At 35.2% G+C, this 20,818-nt stretch overlaps 4 protein-coding genes across 6 annotated transcripts in view; all 4 read right to left on the reverse strand.

Moving 5' to 3' along the window:
- LOC127636034 (integrin-linked protein kinase) overlaps positions 1 to 600 on the reverse strand; it is a 35,236-nt gene extending 34,636 nt beyond the window's left edge. The window contains exon 1 of the mRNA XM_052116395.1: positions 471 to 600. The gene's annotated coding sequence lies outside the window, so the exon portion shown is untranslated. The remainder of the gene's footprint in view (positions 1 to 470) is intronic.
- Positions 601 to 2,627: 2,027 nt separating this feature from the next.
- LOC127636172 (mitochondrial import inner membrane translocase subunit Tim10 B-like) lies at positions 2,628 to 4,044 on the reverse strand. Its single transcript, XM_052116597.1, has 3 exons — positions 3,850 to 4,044; positions 3,650 to 3,745; positions 2,628 to 3,511 (listed from the first exon to the last, which is right to left on the reverse strand). Exons 1-3 carry the CDS (start codon positions 3,874 to 3,876, stop codon positions 2,819 to 2,821), a joined length of 816 nt encoding a protein of 271 aa, XP_051972557.1. The 5' UTR covers positions 3,877 to 4,044; the 3' UTR covers positions 2,628 to 2,818.
- Positions 4,045 to 4,848: 804 nt separating this feature from the next.
- Positions 4,849 to 8,470, reverse strand: LOC127636097 (uncharacterized). 3 transcript variants are annotated; one of them, XM_052116490.1, is made up of 6 exons: positions 8,451 to 8,470; positions 7,532 to 7,648; positions 7,341 to 7,404; positions 7,143 to 7,210; positions 6,935 to 7,008; positions 4,849 to 5,781 (listed from the first exon to the last, which is right to left on the reverse strand). In XM_052116490.1, the coding sequence occupies exons 2-6, from the start codon at positions 7,644 to 7,646 to the stop codon at positions 5,377 to 5,379; spliced, it is 726 nt and encodes a 241-aa protein (XP_051972450.1). In that variant the 5' UTR covers positions 7,647 to 7,648; positions 8,451 to 8,470; the 3' UTR covers positions 4,849 to 5,376. The 3 variants fall into 3 exon arrangements, with proteins under 3 accessions (XP_051972450.1, XP_051972449.1, XP_051972447.1); XM_052116489.1 differs by having other exon boundaries at positions 8,395 to 8,463; XM_052116487.1 differs by having other exon boundaries at positions 7,532 to 8,455.
- Positions 8,471 to 10,450: 1,980 nt separating this feature from the next.
- On the reverse strand, positions 10,451 to 18,231 carry si:ch1073-15f19.2 (nectin-4). Its single transcript, XM_052116221.1, has 9 exons — positions 18,085 to 18,231; positions 17,223 to 17,579; positions 17,017 to 17,135; positions 16,701 to 16,854; positions 16,439 to 16,554; positions 16,191 to 16,344; positions 14,892 to 15,326; positions 10,844 to 10,937; positions 10,451 to 10,757 (listed from the first exon to the last, which is right to left on the reverse strand). The coding sequence occupies exons 1-9, from the start codon at positions 18,131 to 18,133 to the stop codon at positions 10,658 to 10,660; spliced, it is 1,578 nt and encodes a 525-aa protein (XP_051972181.1). The 5' UTR covers positions 18,134 to 18,231; the 3' UTR covers positions 10,451 to 10,657.
- Positions 18,232 to 20,818: the final 2,587 nt, after the last annotated feature.

The raw sequence follows: 20,818 nt of genomic DNA on the forward strand, positions 1-20,818 counted from the left end.
CAGACAGACAGACAGACAAACAAACAAACAAAGTACTAATGATGGGAATATCGGATCATTTTACTGACATGAATCTTTGAGTCTCGTTCAGTAAAATGAACGAATCTCTTTTCAAGTAATTTCGTTCATTTTGAGCAGAATTCAATTGTAAAAATGTCAATATCCGTTTTCTCAATCAGGGGAGTGACTATGTCATTAGCCACGCAGCTAACAGACATTCCAGAGAGACTAAACTATGAGTAAACTAAATAAAAAAACAGCCCAGTCAGATTCCTTATTGAATTATTCTTGCTCATTTTTATCAATTCACAATAAAGTGTATTTATCATGGCTATGCAACTGTATTTCCTTCCATAGCGCTAATGTGCTAATAATGTTAGCAGTCCAATACGCCCACAGTCAGTCACTACAAGATCATCATACCATTCACGCTCTCCTCATACACAATAGACCATAATAACCGTTATTACCTGTTTATATGGTCGCTTTTAGCTTGAATGGACCAACAGTGATGACGGGGATAATCCGGACAGGCACTCTTCCAGCGTCCACAATCTCCACACCCTACTACTACAGCCCGAGTGTGTGATCTCCTCCCCGCAGAGAGCACACACTCATTCCTCGCAGATATCATCACTGCTGCGCCCTCTGATGGATAGTGAAGAAAATATGAGCCTCAGGACACATTTTTCTTTCTCTTGACCGAGGTTGTGTATTTTATTAATATTTCATAACATACATTAAATAATCATAGTAAACAAATGGACAAAAGATTTCAACATTTTCTATTGTATTTTTTATTTATGTCTATTTTGTGTTGTGCTGCATCTTGCTGTACATCCACTATGCGGTTTCTAAATAAATAAATACAAAATAATACAAATAATAATAAATAAAGCCCACTCCGTAAGTAGTAAATCTGCATATCCTGCTCTACTTAAAGAATTATTATTATTATTATTGTTTAAAAAAAACTAAAAAAAAACAAACAGGATAAAACCTGTGGAAATTTTGTATTTACCACCACTGTAAAATAATAATAATAATAATAATAATAACATGAATAAATGTAATAATAAAATTTTAACAAAACATATATTGATTGATCTACAGTACTATGGTGTTTTTACAGTAATTAAAATTGTATTAACTTTGTTTTTTTGTCTTTTTTTTTATTATATATATTTTTTTATTGATTTCATTCAACAAATTAAATAAACATAACAGAAAATGTGGAATCAAATTATATCAAATTAAACCCTTCCCCCCAAATATCTGCCCATACATCCCATCTTCAAAGGCAGCCACCCTCCCCACCTCTAGCACCACTCATGAAATAAGGGCACTCCAGCCGACCTCCAACCTCTTAAAATAACCTGTCTGGCGATCATGACGCTATTTAGGACCCAACTATTTATGTGCCTATTCTCAACATCGATGACCACCCCATCGCCCAAAATACAGAGTCTGGGCATGGGGTACGTCTCCATCCTCTGATTGGCATCGCCAGCAGGTGGGTTTGTCTTCAAGACCAAGCCTATAGATTCAAAAGGGGGTCCAATAAAATCAATGTAAAATCTTGAATTGCATAAAGTGCACCCTTGCATTTCTAGATGCAGACCTGACATTTTTTAGAATCCTATCCCACACTCCCTCCTCCAATACCAAGTATAAATCTTTCTCCCATAATCTCATGAGAAAAGTTGAAGCTCCGTCCCCCAGACTCTGAATTAGCAGGGAGTAATACACTGATACCTCATGACCTTTTCCAAAAGCAGTAATCACCACTTCCAGATTACCTGCCGCTTTAGGGGGGTGTATGCTACTCCCAAAAATAGTACGGAGTAGGTGGCGCAACTGTAAATACCTAAAAAACTGAGATCTGCGAATCACAAAATGTTGAACCAAATTATCAAAGGATCTCAACGCTCCACTCTCATATAGGTCACCGAGTGTAGTAACCCCCCTCACAATCCACTCTGACCAGCAGAAGGGGAATTTAACAATACATCATTTTGGGTTCAGTCATAGGCTCGAGGCAACATTTAAATAAATGTCTAAATCAAACACTCTGGACACTTGTCCATACCAAGTTCAAATGCGAGATAACAGGGTGAAACTTAACCTCTCCTGTTAGTTTGATAGAAAGGCTTTGCAATAGCGAAATAGGGGCAAGAACGTCCTGTTCAATACAAAACCAGGGAGGGGCTCTCTCAGGTGGAAGCGACCAATGAGCAAAATGTCTGAGGCCGAATGCATAATATTAAAACCAAATCTTGGGTAGGCCTAGCCCACCTTCGTCAATCGACCTATGTAATATTTTGAAATGTAATCTGGGATGTTTACCATTCCAAATGATGGACTATACTACCAAATTGCTTGAAAGAAGAGAGGGGAACATCAACACGAAGAGATTGTAGCAGGTAGTTGAATTTTGGAATACAATTAATTTTAATAACATTAACACTTCAATGTGTGTTTTTTTTTTTTGTAATAGTAATGACTAAGTTGTAAACACTCCTTACCCAAAATATTCCCAGTGGCTTTAAAAAAGACAGATTTAACAACGAATCATGAAGGGAAAAGACATCGGTAGTTTTCATATAAATCTTTATTAAAAGGGCCAGCAATGCATAGTTATTCAATGTTGTAATAGAAGTGTTTAAATATAATGTATGAAGCCCATTCCACTGTGAATCTTGGCTGTTAAGACTGCATACTGTGTGCTCTGGGAAATGTATCAGTGCTTCTTAAACAACATCTCTTTGAACATAGCTCTCTGTCTATGTCATCAAGATGGAGTTTGGGAGTTCTGTCCTCAAGTCCATGTTTCAGGGTCAGATGTGGTTGTTATATTGCTGGGCTTTAGATCTAGTTTTTCCACTGGGATAGCTGCTACTGCACTTGAGACACAACCTACACCTACTTTAGGTGACGGAACACTAGAACTTGAAGATTTTGAGATTGCTAGTCCTTCTAAAGACTCACTTGTGAAGGTTTGTGCTTTATGTGTAACTGCTGACAATGATGTTTCATTTATAGACAGGGATGTGCCAGGCAAATTGGCTGTTTCTGGTGCTTGAGTGGCTTGCTCAAAAATGAAAGGTGTTTCTCTGAAAGCTGAGCCATTTGTAGCTGATGTCTTCATTTCTGATGGATCATTATGAGCTGATGGTTCGTGTAGTGTCTCAAGCACTGGTGCAAGTGTTGCTGTGGTAAGCCCTGATGTCAACACATCAGCTGAGGAGGAGGGCACCTCCATTATTTGAGAGGATGTAGCAGGGATCCCCAGGGCTGATATAGACACAGGTGGTGTGTCTGTCATGACAGTAGATGGGATTTCTAATGCTGATACTTCTCCCTTTGCTGCAGCTATTGCCACTTCTGCAGCTTTGCTCTCCATCTCCTGCATCCGCTTCTGCACCATTGCAGGCATCAGCTGCACATACATGCCCATTAAACGATGATTGGTCCTTATCAACTTACCAGCACAATTGTCCACACAATACTCCTGGAAACAACAAATCCAAAAAAGGGGAAAAAATACATTATACAAATGGTATGCTGACTATATATACAATGACGGAGGTGACTTCAAATACATAAAATTAGGCATGGCATGTATTAAACATGCCTCGCCTCACCTCACCTCGTCCATTGTCAGATTTCTGTAGTTATAATTGCTTGTGCATCTCTGGAAGCACATTTCCGTCATGCGATTGTAAACGAGAAGGAAGTCCCGTAACTACATCACAAAAACAGAACAATAACATTAGTCCATATTTAATTACATTACCATTATTTTCAGAGATGCGCGAGGAGGGTGCACACGGTAGCTGCCTTACTTACATTTCGTAATTGTCCGTCGGGGTCCATGGCAATATTGCTAGCAGTATATATTAAGAGAGACGTCAATTTAATGTATATTTTAAGTATAAATATGTTGTAATTTAATGTAATTGAGATACAAAAACAGAAATGATGTCCAAGAAGAGCTATCTCGTGACTTTCAGAAGCGCGCGGACATGTTTACAAATACGTAGGCAAAATACGTCACAGTAAGGTGCGGCGGAAGTTTATGCTGTGACGCAAACAGTAGAAAATTATGGCCGTGTTGTTAAGAATGACAAACATCATACCGTTTAAAACTGAACTGATGAATTATATTGAGACTCTAAAAGATGCAAGAAATAAAAAGGCAAAACGAATGTATAGAATACTTGAAACATTTTCTCTTGTTAATCCATTTTATGTTATCCCCTGGCTTTATTTGGTTTATTATTATTTGTTGGTTTTTCCTCTATCCTTTCTGTTTATACTCTTTGATGCTACTATGATTGTAACAGTGAGTACATTGTGATCCTCTGTATGTATTTTTTGTTGTAATTGTTCTATAATAATAATAATAAATAAAAAAATTTAGTACGCAGAAACATGTCAGAAAAAAAAAGCCCTGGTATGACAATTTGACGGGTAGGACAATTTTTTTAGATGGAAATTCTCTTTAAAAAAAAACCTGAAACCGACATTGCTTTTATTTTGTTTCAGTTCTATCTTTAATTTGTGTATGTGAACCGAACACTAGGCCTTTAACAAAGATGTATAACAATGTTGACGATATCAGGCAATCGCATCTAGACATTGAATTATAGTAACCTTAGCCAAAAATGTTTTGGCCCAAAATACAGTTACTAGAGTTTTTTTTTATTTTTATGATATGGCTAATACCAGGTTACCACAGTTATTTTGTATTAACAACTGTAGTAGTAGGTATTTAAGTGGATACCAGGCTTACCTTGGTTAAAAAGAATGAAAAATATGAAGACATTCCTTAAAGACTACAAAGTTAAAGATACAAAAAACAAAATCGCCATAAATTTTAATGTCATTACAAAGCTACGGTCAAACAGGCAATTCAGATAACTATAATTTAATTACATTGCAAATCTCTGAAATAACAATATTATAAGTTATAGAATACATTATTTTCATTATGTACAGAGGTACACCAAATGATCTGTATTTTCATCAATCTAGCTTCACCCAAATGTAGTCATAAACGTCTCAAAATACAATAGCAAAAAAACATATTTAGCTTAGTACATGTACAGTCTTTAAATGCAAGGAAAAAAAGAAAGCAAATTCAAGGTAGCAAACTCTATTGTGTCCCTTTTGGACACAACCTGAGAAGAGATGCTGATTTCCTCTGCATACTTTTGTGAAGACACATATGAGAATTTTCTCACTTGCCAACCATACTGTAGCTATGATCTTTATCTTTTGCAAGGATTTTCTGAGCTGTTACCAGTTCCACGCCACAGTATGCTGTGATTATTTTTTTTATATATTAAAGTATTATTTTTTACTCTCTAACTGTTAACTATCCTGTTCTAGACTTTGTCTTGATCTACCGAGGGTGTGTTCAAATCCTTCATGCAAATGTCTGCTCATCTGAAACTCTATTTCTCCATTGTCATCTCTTTCCTTTTGTCTTTCTTTCTCTCTCTCTCTCTCCAATTCCCTCTCCCTCTCTTCTGCCTCCAGGGCTACTTGATGGCTGTTGAGGTAGATACTATGGCGCGATACCATGAGACTGCTGGTCCGGGATGGGAGGGTGACTTCAGCATCTGTGTCCTGGTCCAGACAGTTCTGCTGGGCAGAAGGTTGTGAATATGTTTGATCATGGTGAGTCTGACCCTGTTTTTTGCATTTTCTCTTTTTCCTACGCCTTTTATTTGTAGTCAAATCCAAAGATGCATAAGGTACATCTCCCTGCTGGACCTGTGAGATAATGAAATGTAAGGTTGTAAGCCTTTTTTTTTAATCATTATATTAAACATTTAATGCAGTGGTGGAAAAGTATACAAAGGATATCACTTAAACTTAGCATTTCTAGTTATAGTAGCCTGAATAGTTAGTGACTCAGAGCAGTAAAAAAATAGCTTGACTTTTGATTCAGAATGTTTCAAAAAATTATTTTGCAATGAGGTGTGCAATACTGGTGTGGAATATCTCTTTCTCACTCAATCTTACACTGTAAACCTGACATTACGATATTTCGCAACTCTAATTTAAGGTCACTAACAAAATTAGTAAAGAACTTTGTAGATTCTTGCAGTACAGTGATTGCAGCTAAAACTTGAATGTCTAGCTAGCTTGTAAGTCATTATTGTGGTATAAGAATGATGCCCTTGACATACTCACTGCTGCACGGTGGTCTGAGAAATCTGACCACAGATGCCTTTATTTAAACGCCTATATCTGCTCACAAGACTGCTGTCTATAAAAAGTGTGGGAGTGCAAGCCAAAAATAGATTTAATGTGTAAATGTATTTTCACACAGTTGACTATGCTGCTGCTTTGACATTCCATGAAATCTTCAAAAGTAAGCCATTGTCATGAGATAATTCTGTAAACATTCAATGCAGTACTGTAAGTAATATAAAGTTCTGCTTTCTGATTTTAAGGCTCTTTGTTCATTGTTTGGAAATACTTGCAATACATACATGCGAGAATAAATTGAAATAGTTGCTGCATAAGACATAAAACTCAACAATAAAACATACATATTAACTATAAAACTACTATCATGAGTTTAGCGTTTAAATGCTTTAGTTGTCATCTAATAAACTAACTAACTAACTAACTAACTAACTAACTAACTAACTAACTTCATTAATATAAACAAAAATAAAATTAAATATTTAAGTTCATATTAAACGTTTTGGATTACATGTATTCATTAAAACACAAATAAAGACTGGATCTAAGGTTAACACATAAACAAATGTTTTTTTTCTTTTATGTTTTTGCTAGTTCATGTACAATAGTTTAGTCTGACTTTCATTTAAATAATAAAATCAAGTATTAAAAAAAGTGCATTCAATACCACCAAACATATGCAATTTCTAAGTGGTTTGTTCGAAGGCCATACCTTTAAACTGTGTTTTGTTGTACTTGCATGTGACATTTGTTCATAGCACACATCCTCAGACATTCCTAAAGTTCCTGCACAAAACAAATATTAAATCATTAAGTACATCCCAATGCCTCCCTTCCGCATTTGATAGACGCCACATGACAGCGTTTATTGCACAAATGTAAATAACAAACTACATTGTATTACTGTGAAATTAACCCACCTCCTCCATCTAAACAAATATTCCCGTAAATTGGATTTTCCTGTCTTTCCATTTCATCGATCTCAAACCTGCACATCAGAAAATCTAAATGTTATTTAACTGTGATAATTCCAGTCATTGGAATAAATCAAAACATTTGTATTAAATGTTAAATAAGAACATGCAAATGTACAAAAAAACATATGTGCTAATTGGCACCTCTCAGACTGAATTGAAATTCGACGGAATGGCTCCTCTCCACATTGAAATATGTCTCTGTTTGCTGATTCAAAATGACAGTGAAGAAAAAAACTTTGAATTCAAGCTATTTTAAATAAAAAAAATTGTAAAAAAAGAACCAATATTTTCTGTAACAAAATGTCAAGTAATTTTAATTGCATGAAACATACCTGCTTTGTGTCTTTCCTGTCTTCTTAATAAATAGAGTGCAACATTTAAACACACAGATATCAGCAGTGCCATAGATGTCAGAGTAACAGCCACATATTCACCGAAGCATTCCATATCTAAAGAGAGAGAAACTGTTAATGGTAGGGCATGATATGATAAATATTGTGTTAACTTCCATTTAGATCTTCTATACAATTTCATATATTTTTATAATTTGTTGCACTGTAACCAATTTTAATTTTTGCCTGCTGTTGATAAATATAAATATAAAAAGCAGACAGAAATTAAAATGAGTCAAAACAGACTTGGTGCAGCTGTTACTCAAGCGAATCGTATTTTTTTACATTACATAAATATTGCTATGGGATAAAGACTGTAATTACCGATATGCTAGGTGTCAGCTTAAATCAATGAAAAAAAAAATGGAAGAAAAAAGTTGACTATACGATACTCTAGCTTTCATGACATGTAGAACTTCATGAATCTGGAAATATTGCTATTATTACCATTGTCATAAATATGCTTTACTCAGAATTATCAATGAAATTACTTGTTACTTATTGTTGTTTTGTACAGTGTATTTAAGTTAAATGTATTTCATATGCTCAAAAAGAAGCTTTTAAGTATGTCAGAAATGAATTCTGTGCCAGTATTATTAAAAATGATACTGTAACACATCAAATTGAATCAACCTGCAATATGAAATATCAATTGGAACAGCATTTCAGTGTGCCATAACATAATAAAATCTACTGATCGACAAAAGAGCTTTCACTCAAATACAATAGTGTCAGATTCCATTTGTGTTCACGTCTACATATAAAGTGTAAAGTTGAATGAATTAAAAAGTATTTCATCTTACTTAACATCTTTATGGTCAACTATCCAATAAACGTCTTGTCTACTAAAACCCTTTACCTGTACGTGTGCATGATCAAGGAGCAATGCACCAGTGTTGCAGCTATTTTTATCGTCTTCAGACGTTTTCGGTTACAAACAGGAAATGTGGCAGCTAACTTATTTGTTGCAAACATTCACATTACAAGAGACACATTTATTCTGGCTGTATTATGAAGTGTCATTAAACACTATTTCCCTGTTTTCACTTTAGACGTACATTAAGAACATTCAATCCTTGCAGTAATCATATTAATTATTCAGATGTATTTCAAAACTGTGTTGAATACTTTTTAAAATTCTTTAAACAATTTTTACTGAAGGCTGAATATCATTTCTTGCCACAATTTATCATTTTTATTTGAATTTTTTCACCAAATTTGGGAAATCACTTCAGTTCTGTCTCTCTTATATATATATATATATATATATATATATATATATATATATATATATATATATATATATATATATCTTTTTTTTTTTGCTAATTAGCTGATATTTCTAATCTTGCATTTACTTTTGAAAACAAAACAATCAAATTCTTTTAAAAATTATTTTGTTAGTAGTAATGCATTTCCATATTATTTATTATGCAATAGAATTGAAATTGTAACATTAAAAAAGACATTTAAAAATCAAGAGACCAAAATGTAGCTGAAATTTTTATCTAAAAATACAATCTTGTTATGAACACATATGTTCCTATATTTTAAATCCAGTGGAACATTTTGTTAGGTGCACAAGTGACATTTTCAAAAGAAGAAGACTATAAGAATCAACTCTGCCTTTTATTCCATGAAGCAAAGATAATAAAAAAAAAAATTAAAACTAAATGATTTTTTATGAGTTTGCCAATGTTTTCTAGTGACTATAATTGTTTTTCTTCTGCTATCAGTAAATTACAGAAGAATTATATTGTACAATAAATAGTACATCGCAGAAGTGATTGTACAATGCAGGATACAGATGATCTCAGCGTAGAAACAATCAATCCTTTTTTCTGAATTTTCCATTTCCGACCACAAGAGCAAGAGCAGCAAACGTCCCCCTGACTGAACATGTAGCAGTTGTTTGAGCAAAGAACCACAAAGCACAAACCTCTGTACAAAAAGCATCTCTGCACTCTCTCTTTCTCTCTATCTCTCAATCTCTGTCTCTCTCTTTCTTTAGTTTTCTTATTCTGTTTAATACACGTACACACTTTAGCAGGCATATTTCTTTATCAGAAATGGCCTCCATTCCATCTAAGGCACAATATTTTATAATCTCTACAATTAATTAAGGTTTTTTATAAAGAATAAGTTACTATAACCACAAAATAAACAAAGCTTTTTTGTGTGCCTTTATAGCAAGTTATCAGAAATTGTGACCAGAGTAGGTACTTGCCATTGGGAACACTTGTATTTTTTGGTTGATTAAAAACAGTGAGGCCATATTTGGTGTAGGACCTGTAAATTTGATCCGGTTGGTCACTCTGTCTGATGTGGTTTTGGCAGCTGGTTTGCCATCTATCTGAGGTGAAAGCTGAGGTTTTATGAGCCTGAAATTATCAGCTCTTGTAGCCTTCACTTTGTAACAGACATTTTGCCACAGGACATGAAGCCTCCACAGGAGGCTAATTTTAGCATGTAGACTGGGTTTTACATGGAAAATCACTCACATGGTATTTGTAGCTGTACTTTAATTGTAATTGAATGCAAAACTGATATATTTGAAAATAATATTTGATTTGATGATTCGATTTTAAAGATTCCTGTAGGGCCTTTTTCTGGAATTCACCTCCACTCGCAACTGTAACTTTGCCAATGTATTTTGAACTTAAGCACATTTCAGGGAAAATATTACACATTGTGTGTAGGAGGGGTTTACTTTGTAAACTTTTTTTGTTGAGAGGCAATGACAAATGTCTGTAATGTCTTTGCCACACCGAGTTAAAATTTTAAATTGTGCACAAAATTTGCTAATTTTAAAATTCGAATAGGTGGGTTAAAAGAACACACAATACATTTATTAGAGGTTTGAAGGATTTTATCTACAACTGATTCAGAAAGACACAAACACATAGTTTAGCAGAATCATATAAAATACATAATAATTTTTTTAAAAAATGTCACATTTGACTTTTATTTGCATGAAGAGAAGAGAAGTGCAAAGTCCAAAGAAAAATCGTTCCACGTTAGAAACTGTCAGTCAGTATATTTTTTGCCCACTGTCTGTGGGTAGCGCTAAAGTGCATGCAAATCAGTCATACGGATGTCCTGGTTCCTCACTGATGTGTACTTCACTGGTGGTGGAGGAGGTTTGAATGGGGGTGGCATATCCATTCTGCAACGAGAAAGTGAAAATGCAAATAAAGGGATACAATGTTATGTAAAAGGACAGAGGATATGCAAATGTTTTTTGTGTCTCACCTTTTCCGGGTGATATATCTTCTGTATAGAAGCATAATCAACACTAGTAAAAGCAACACAATCGGGACAGCAATATATGCAGTGCTTTTTGAGGCTTGAGAGAGTTGGAGAGGGAAACAGAGAAAAAAGAGATATGTGAGGTTTCCAAACTGAACTGCTAAATTCAATCAAATGCATATCTGTTTTTGTTGTTGTGCAGGTCTGGTCGAATATTTGAACAGCACATTAATAACAACAATCACAAGCTATCATGAATGACTAATGACTTTAATTTGTTTAAATCAAGGGCGTAGCCAGGAAATTACTTTTGGGTGGGCCTCAATAAAAATGGATGGGCCAAGTATTCGGCCAATTTTATTTATATATTTATTTTTTATTTTTTTATAAAAATTTTCCTTAACAACAGAGAAGCGGCACATTCAAACAGTTCTTGCACACTTTCAGAAATCAGAATTTATGCATTTTAAAAACTATTTTATAAATATATTTTTGAAGTCAAAGAATAATCTCTAATATTCTGGGTGGGCCTGGGTCTAATTTGGGTGGGCCCAGTCAGTAGCGGGGTAGGAAATGCCGGGTAGTAAACAGGTAGGAAAGCTCCACACATAAATGCTTGAGGGGTGACGTGATGTTCTGGGTACATGTGCAAATACGCTGTTGTCCAGTGTTGCCAATTTAGCGACTTTTCAGACCTCTTTAGCGACTTTTATTAAAAAAAGCGACTAGCGACAAATCTAGCGACTTTTTGGACAAACCTTAGCTACTTCTGTAGAAGAAAGTCGCCAATACTGCCCCGCGAGCGCATGGTCTTGCTTTCCTGTCCGGACTCTGTGGCACACCTCTCTCTCTGCGTCTACTCTGTGCAGTGAGAATGACAGAGAGAGAGGTGAGCAGGTGAGAAGGCGGAGCAGCACAATCAGTTGACCGCATGGCAGTTGACAGACGTGAATGAGCTGCGCATGTGCAAACAGCGTTGTCAATGACCAATCACGAATCTGTATTGTTAGCTCCCCTTTAGTTTTTTGTAAATATGAACATAGTATTTTTGTAAATATGCACTTTAATTTTTTTTTTAATATGCACATTATTTTATGGCTGAACGCTGTGTGAGAGAAAAGATAAGAAAGTTACCATCGCTTCTAACTTTCTCTCTGAGTGATTGATATAGGGAATTAATAGGGTATTATAGTATGTAGGGTAAGCAAAGAGAAGCAAACACATGTAAAGGGCGGACACCATGCAAAATGCAATTTAGAGGATTATGTAAATTATCGTATGACGTCATCTAGCGACATTTAGCGACTTTTCGAGCAGGCTTGAACTACTTTCCATTAAAACTAGTTGTCAACACTGCTGTTGTCAGTGCTCTTAGAGCGGTTCACATTAGAAGCCGCAGGGGTCGGGACAGGTGAGTTTTTTAAGTAAGGTTGGGGTTTGTAATTTACGACAAATTTTTTTTAATAATAACTATATATATATATATATATATATATATATATATATATATATATATATATATATATATATATTTATAAGCCATCCGAATTTGTTTCGCGCACGTGCCCTCACGTACAGATACACGCGAACGGATGAGTGAGGGGCAGATGCAGCGTCAGCCGGATGTTTTGAGCGTAGCCCCGAATGTATTTTGAAATGTTGACTGACAAATATGAAACCGGAAAATAGCCTGTGTAAACCTCCGTAATCATAAATTGCCTTATTTCACTGTGCTTTGGCTTTGCACATACTGCATACAGCCTGTAAAAATAGACATAGGTCTTGAAAATAATCTAGCCTATAGAATACGTTTCTTTGCTGTCGGCAGCCTATGGGCGACTCCGTTTCTTCCTCTCTGTTGAATATGCAGCAGGTAGGGGAGGAGCTTGCACAGTCGTTGACATCAACTAACGTTACTTATTGGCGAGTTAACAGCAGTTAGCAGGAAAGACAGCAAAAATGAAGCAAATGAGGCTTTTTCCGAAAGAAGTCAGTGGGTAGCCAGGAACACTAGTTTTATCCTACTGCACTTGTATCGAGAGCCAGCAGGTAGATAGCTGTGCAGTGTGTAAACCTCACTCTCCTGAGCTCAACAGGTGCGTTAGCGACTGAAGCCACTTGTTAGTGTTAGCTCCTTGTTAGCGCGTCCGACTTTTATGCCGGAGACGCGGTTCGAGTCCCGTTCGGAGTGTACTTTTCTTGTTTATCAGGTGTTGTTTTCTCTAAGGATAACCAATACGCATTAACATAAAATGTATGTGTGACTTGTTTTGTGATATTAGTTTGTAGTAAATATACACTTTGATTTGATTAAATGGTTTTGTAGAGGGTAGCAAAGATGAGCAACAGACTGAGGAGCAGCAGCTGTGCCAGAATCAGGCATGCAAACTGGTAACAATTAATCAGTCACTTTACTTTAGATAGTTAGAAGTGAAACATCGTTTATCCAAATGATCCTAATGAAAGGATTTCGACAGATGAACATTGAGAATACAGTTTGATGCCATGGTGCGTCAATGAACTTAGAATAAAGTAATTCATGTATTGCTTTAATTTAGGATCTTATACATCATTTTGACTATTTATGTAAAAAAAAATATACATTATTTATATTAAATATTTTTTTTACCTCACTTTACTCACTATAATATAACTCTTTTGTGATGACTTTATGGTAATGTACATGAAAATTCAAGAATCATGATAGATATTAGGGCAGTCCCACTGATCTGCTCTTCCCAATACATTTTCTTCAATAGTATTGGTCCACAATTTGAAATATGTAGCACTTGATGAATTAGTTGTTTGAAGCTGATTTGCAATAAGTTATGTGCTGTATCTGTTCTTTTGCATCACAGATGATTCAGGGAGGAGAGAGGATGTTGAGGATAGTACTAGAGTGGAAGATTTAGGAACTGTAGAAACAGGCCCAGCCAGAGCAAAACTCAAAGAATACCCTCTCACCAGCTTTGGACTACAGGGAAGTGGTTGCTAGTGTGAAAATAAAATATTCTGGGCTAAGCCCCAGATATCCTTCAATGCTGGAAACGCCTCTGGTTAGGGGCCGTTCACAACGTGTCTATATTGTTTTTTTTGCGCAGGTGTCACAAAGATTTAACATTCTGAACAAGTTCAAGTTGCAAAGAGGTAACTGTTACAAAGTTTAACACTATTCCCGATTGTTCTGCAACAAGCAAAGTTCAAGCGCTTGATAAATAGTTTTTTTCCCCATTCTGCTCTAGTGTGCTGAGGGGTTGATGTGCCTTGTATATTTATTTTAGTTATTGTGCCTTATATGTTTACAATACGAACATTGCCTACGATGCTTACATAAAATACAGCCTCAGCATTAGAATATAAACTCCAGTTGAAAGTAAAGTAAATAATACAGAAATATATTACTATTGTTTACAACAAATCCTCAAAGTAATAATAATAATAATATATTATATTATAATGAAAAACTGGACAACAATAAATAATTGTTGTCTATAATAAAAAAAAAAAATCTGAATTCCAAAATGTTACTGGATGAAGTTGTAGGTTTTGCGCGCACACACACACACACACACACACACACACACACACAGCTTGGTTGGATTCTTGGGGCTTCAGAAATCGTAATCCCACCACTGAGCCCAGGCCCACCCCGGCCCACCCTTATCCCAAAAAATTACATTTATTTTGACTGCCATTAAATTACTGCATTTCTTAATGGCAAGATTTTAGAAAGGCTACTATATATATATATATATATATATATATATATATATATATATATAACAATAGCCTAATACAAAGCCTTAATCACTATTTGGCCATTGGTTAACATTAACTAAGAGCCCGCAGGGCCTTCTTTAAGCCTGGGAAATAAACAAAACAGTTGTTTCAGAGATAGAACAAGTTATTACATTTTACTATGTGAAAAATTACAGATATTTGTTTTAAACATGCATGAATCATGTGCAATAACACCTAGAACAACATATTAAGGTTAGGTTAAATTTATATTATAGTGACTATCAGGAGAGGAATGTTTGTGTTATTGTACCTTTTGGTGTTGTCACACTGGGGCCACTCACTGTGGAGTTGGCGGTGATGTTTTTCTTCAGGACAGCAGATGTAAAAACTTTGCTTCTGGTTGTTGGATCTGGAGATGTACTCAGATTTACTTCAAATGAGGTGCGTGTAGAGTTTGCTGTGATTGCGTGTAATGTGGATGCAATGCCAACAGGGGGAGGAGAAGAGTTGCCAATGAAAGGAGTTTTATGTCTGGTGCTGAGCTCAAGAGTTGACATAGTAGCATGTGGTGTTGCTGTGCTTGTCTGTAAGTGACCGGATTCTGTTGTTGTCACAGTAGTGCCTCTGCTCCATGAGCTGGTCTCCACTGAAATAAAGTTGCTCTGATGTTTGGTGGTTTGACTGAGAAATGGATATGCTGTGCTGATGCTTCTTACTACCGAATGCGTTGTCTGCATTGTAATTCCTTCAATATCAATCATTAGTGAAGAAGAAAAATTCAAATAAATAATTTACATAAAGATACATTAAAAGTTTTTTTTGCACATAATCTTCAGGACCAACGATAGATAGACAGACAGACAGACAGACATGTATTAAAGGAATGTTTTGGGTTCAGTTCAAGTTAAACTCAATCATTTATAGCACAAGCACAGAAATATCTTTGACTAGTCCCTTGTTTATTTAAAAGAAAAGAAAAAAAACACGGTTACTGTAAGGCTCTTACAATGGAAGTGAATGGGGCCAGTCCAAAAATGTTAAAATACACACTGTTTCAAAAGAATAGCCACAAGACGTAAACATTGTGCATGTTAACATGATTTTAGTGTGATAAAATCACCTACTTGGTTTATTGGCATTATGTCATCATTGGACATAAGAGAACAATGATTTTATTAATTGTCACTGTCATTTTGACAACTGTGGCATGGCACAGAAAGTGCTTATCATAGAAATATTATAGTGCAGCTTATAGAATGACCCACAATACATGTAAGCAGCATATGACGTACACACACACACACACACACACACACACACACACACACAAAATGTCTCAAGTACCTTTGTAGAACCAGAAGTCCTAGAGCTTCGAAAAAGGGTTGTTGAAATGTATCAATTAACTTCTGTTTAAAAATGTATAATTCATTCCTAATGGCTTCAATGATTTTGTTAAAGTGTTTCCATTGTTTGCTCTTCAGTGAACATTGCTTTGAGCAAACTGAGGATTTATGGTCTATTATTCATAGTTAATAAATTGAATAAAGCCATTACTTTTACTAAGGAATAGTTAATTGCAACATGATAAAAACACATTATATTTTCTTACCCTCACTTGTCTTTGTTAGAACTTGGATATAAAGATCAATGTCTGCCTGGAGTTGATTGTTCAGAAAGGAAGCTGTCAATTTATATATTCCTGAATGATCCGAAGTCACAGAACTCAGAGACAAAGTGTCAGAGGAAGACACTACTGTGTCACCCTAAAAATAATCACATGCATTTATAATTTTAAACAAGCTGAGGTATTTAAGACATTATATTAATCTGTTAAAATTTTATTTAGAACAATCCTACCTTCATCCACTTGTACTGCAAAGACTGAGAAGCATTTGCTTTACAAGATATCACCACATCTTCACCAACACTGACTTGTAAAGGGTTTCTTGTGTTACACTCAATGCTGTCAAGAACTGATTAAAACAAAATACATTATTTTTATATTGATTTATTACTTTTAAGATAATGTAACAGTGACAAATATGAATATGTGGTTGCCCCAAAAATCTTCTCTTAGTTTTGGGTACAATTGATCTGTTTTATCAATAAGAATACTCACAATTCACAGTCAGTTCCATGGTGGTGTTGAAACCTTGCTGACCTTTGGCTAATGAGTCCCATTCAGGGAAACAGACATACAGATCACTGTTATTTCTGGTGACGTTTTGTAAAATAAACTCTCCTTTCAAGCTTTCCATCCAAAAAAACTTTTCCTGTGATGAAAAAAAAAACAACAATAAAGAAATAATTGACATAAAAAGAAAAGAACATAAAATAAGCATATACATAAGATTGCATAATTTGACTAACAGTTGTAAAAACTGTGATATAAAGATATTTTTTTGTGGTCTGGACATATTGTTCGTCTGACTTACCTTTGACCGGTGCAGTTTATAACGGAGTGGTGAATGACTAGCTGAACAAGTGATCTTCATTTCATCCCCCTCTTTTATAAATCCATATGGGTATGACATCTTCACTGATACTGGAAGCTCTGAAGACAGTAGACAAATATATGCTTATTCACTTTTAAATGTAATATTAAATATGTACTTGTGAGAATGAAGGTTAACACATTTACCTGTAACTCGCAGCTGTGTAGTTCTTCTAAATGAGCCATTCGGAAAAGAAGTAATTTCGCAAATATAATTTCCACTGTCATTCACTTTTACTTCATGCAGGTTTAAAATGGAGCCCTGGAGCTTCCCTGTTTTTGAGCTGTTTATTAACTGCAGATTAAAATTTTGCTGAAAATAATATGTTGAGAATTGAGGATTGAACACAGCGATCTTCTGATCACTTTCCTTTTGTTTTTTAATCCATTCCAGCTGGTTAATGTTGACATCATGATCCGCTCCCACAATGCAGGGCAGGCTGATGTTCTGTCCCTCCACAGCAGTTACAGACTTATTATGATGTACAACAAGGCAATACGTTCCTGCCAAACAATTTAATGAGTGATAATCAATTTACATAAAACCACAGATCACTTCAATGGACAGGTTAGAAATAATATATCTCATCTAAATCAATGATTTTTAAACAATGTGCACACAAGAAATTGTTTAATCTAAACTTCCTGTTTAAAAAAACAGCCAGTCTTAGCTGGTCTCCCAGGTTTGTCTGGTTTGCTGGTTTCAGATGTCTTTTTGGGACTTGTCAGCTGTTCATGCTGTAGGACGAGCTGGCTGACCAGTTAAACCGGCTGAAGACTGCTAAAACAAGTTTAAACCATCTAAAACCAACAAACCATCTTAGCCTGGTTTAACATCTTTTCTTTTGTTTCCAGTTGGACTGTAGTCTCATTTATGTACATTAAACAAAAGATACATTATTTGTTACCCTGCTTTATGATTATAAATAAAGTCAAAGGAAGAGTCCGTTTTAAAAGCCAGTAAAAATGTTCTTTGTAAAAAGAAAATAGAGAATCATGCCACTCTTACCTCGTGTGATGCATAATAGAATAAGAAGTTTATAAGTTGCCTCAGCCATTTCTGTGAGGACAACAATCTTAACAGAAAGTGCCAAACACCAGCATCAGTAGAGCACAGGAAATGAGCTACACCACCAGAGAGACAGGAACAGCTTTATTTTCATCATCTACCAAAACCTACTTCTCTAGTCTGTCTTTATCCACAGTCGCGTGGTTTCACTTCAGCTGTGTTTTCTGCCCACCTGAATCACAGACACACAAACAACTTACATTTACATTTTACATTTATTCTTTTGGCAGACACTTTTATCCAAAGCGACTGGAACTTTATGGAGATATGCGCTTACTATGTCTAGAGTAGAATTGTGTAGGTATGACTGACATCACTTTAACCTTTTCTTAGTCTGGGCTTATTTGGCTTTGAGATGATGGTGTTCTTTAGAGTTTTGGTTTTAAATTCTTTATATGTACAAGGCACTGCTTGAACACAGATTATTATGACCATAGACTATTTTATTTATGTGTCGAAAGTCAGCATGCTACCCTCAATTTCCTGTGAGAATACATCTACGAGAGAAGCTGTGGCCACATGCAGATGAACTTGCTGTCTTTGTCTCTCTCTCTCCCTCTCTCTCTCTCACACACACACACACACACACACACACACACACACACACACACACACACACACACACACACACACTCTACTTCAAGACCACATCAAAGTTTAAAGCAACTGCAGGCATGAAATGTAGACTTCTTTGCAAAAATGCAATTTGTCCCATGATGAGCATTGAGCTCCATTGTTACTGTGCATTACTGAGCTGCACGTCTGGATGACCCCTGACAGAAAGCTATGCTGTTGAGGGTTTGAATAATCAGTTTAACAAAAGCAATACATTTCAGCCTATAGTTGCTGCTCCAATAAGATTCGCCACTATAGATAACTGGTCATATTGGGTTATATTTTCATGTGGTTTTTGTTCATGTTAGACTTTCTTCTTGTTATTCTTGTCTCTTTGTGCTCAGCCTGTGAGTTCAGTGACAGAACATGTCCACAGGGTGGTGCAAAAAGCAAGTTGTATTTTAATGTAAATGAGCTAATACAGTCAACAGGAATAAATATTTGATTAACTGTACCTTTTAGCCCAAACCCTAAATCTTATTGTCAGTGGAGTAAAAATGTAATTTTAGAGTAAAAATGCAACCTCCAAATCATGCCCAGTGTTGTTTATGTGAATTTATTTAGTAGATTAAATTTAGCAAACTTTTTTTTATAAAAACATGTTTGTCTGCACTATTTAAAAAGAATTGCTATTCAACACTGCTGCAAAGGGGTTTCAAATAAAGATGATGAGAGAGTTACAGTATATATGACATCTTTCTGTCTTCTGACTGCAAAAATCCATGTCGCTCAAATATATTTTCCCTCTTTTGTGGAAAAATAATAGTGTTTTTTTTTTTCTTTTCCCTATTGCAGGTATATGGAATTAAATGTTCTATAGTCTCCCACTTACCTATTCTATTTATTCACGTTTTGCCCTCATGCTTACTTCAAGTTATACTTACTAACCCGGTAATGTGGAAATGGTCTGTCACCTCTCCACTGTCCAATCAATGGAAGTGGCAAAAGCCCCAAAATAAAATAAAACACATGTACATACACACACACACATGATAAGTGTACTGAATTTCCAGAATTTAATAGACTTCTTATAAGAACACAAACATTACTGAAATATTATAGAATTTATTTCAACTATATAATTGCTGATTTAAAATGTTAACATTTAATAAATTCCTTTACATTTAACTCAAAATGTATTAGAATTTATTGAGAAACTTCCAATTGATTTTTAACATAATATAATGCATACTAGAGAACTATGATATTTATCTTTTAAACACATACCATATTGATTAAATTATTGAATGGAAAAGTTAAAGAATTTGGTTAATATTTGTACTTCTGCCACAAGCACAATGCATAATATGCTTGTTTCGTGTATAATGTGTCCTAATCAGATGACTAATGCCACACAATATGCACACATCCTGATTTTGGGACACATTGTTCCAAACATTGAAGGTTCTCTAGTACTGATGTTTGTAGGTATCCCACAGCATTATAAATGCTCCACTGGTTAGATGGAAGTAACTTATGGACAAAATGCAGCCAAACATGGCATTAATCTAGTTAAACATATTGATTATGTAACAACTGATGTGTTGTGGGATAATGCATATCCAGGATAAGTCTTGTAACCAAAGGGAATGTAAACAAACAAACAAACATCTTTTCTCCTATACAGTAGGTCAATCCATCCAGTAATAGCATGTGAAGGGGACTAGGGATTTTGTTTGGACAGTGTTCAGTATGCTGAAGAGCCTCTCGCACTAGATCAGCAACATACTATGATGATGAGTATTGTCCAATATTTACACTATTCTTAAGAATTATTTAAGCACCAGGTTGTTGAAGAATAATCCCCATCCTTGCTCAGCCCTGGACACAGAAAAACAAGTCATAGATAGATTGATTGAAATAAGAGCTAACACTTGTTTAAAGTGGTTATCATCAGTTTACATATTTGAACTGCTCTGCACTTATATAGCTTCTTTTTAACCTTAGCGGTATATATAAGTGCAGACCATTTACACATTTCACTTTAGAACTAAAATCACGGCTTGGGCTATTTCTATCAAGTTATTGGAGAAACAAGTGTGTGTGTGTGTGTGTGTGT

The sequence above is a fragment of the Xyrauchen texanus genome, chromosome 43 (genome assembly GCF_025860055.1).
Source record: "Xyrauchen texanus isolate HMW12.3.18 chromosome 43, RBS_HiC_50CHRs, whole genome shotgun sequence".
Taxonomy (NCBI): Eukaryota; Metazoa; Chordata; class Actinopteri; order Cypriniformes; family Catostomidae; genus Xyrauchen; species Xyrauchen texanus.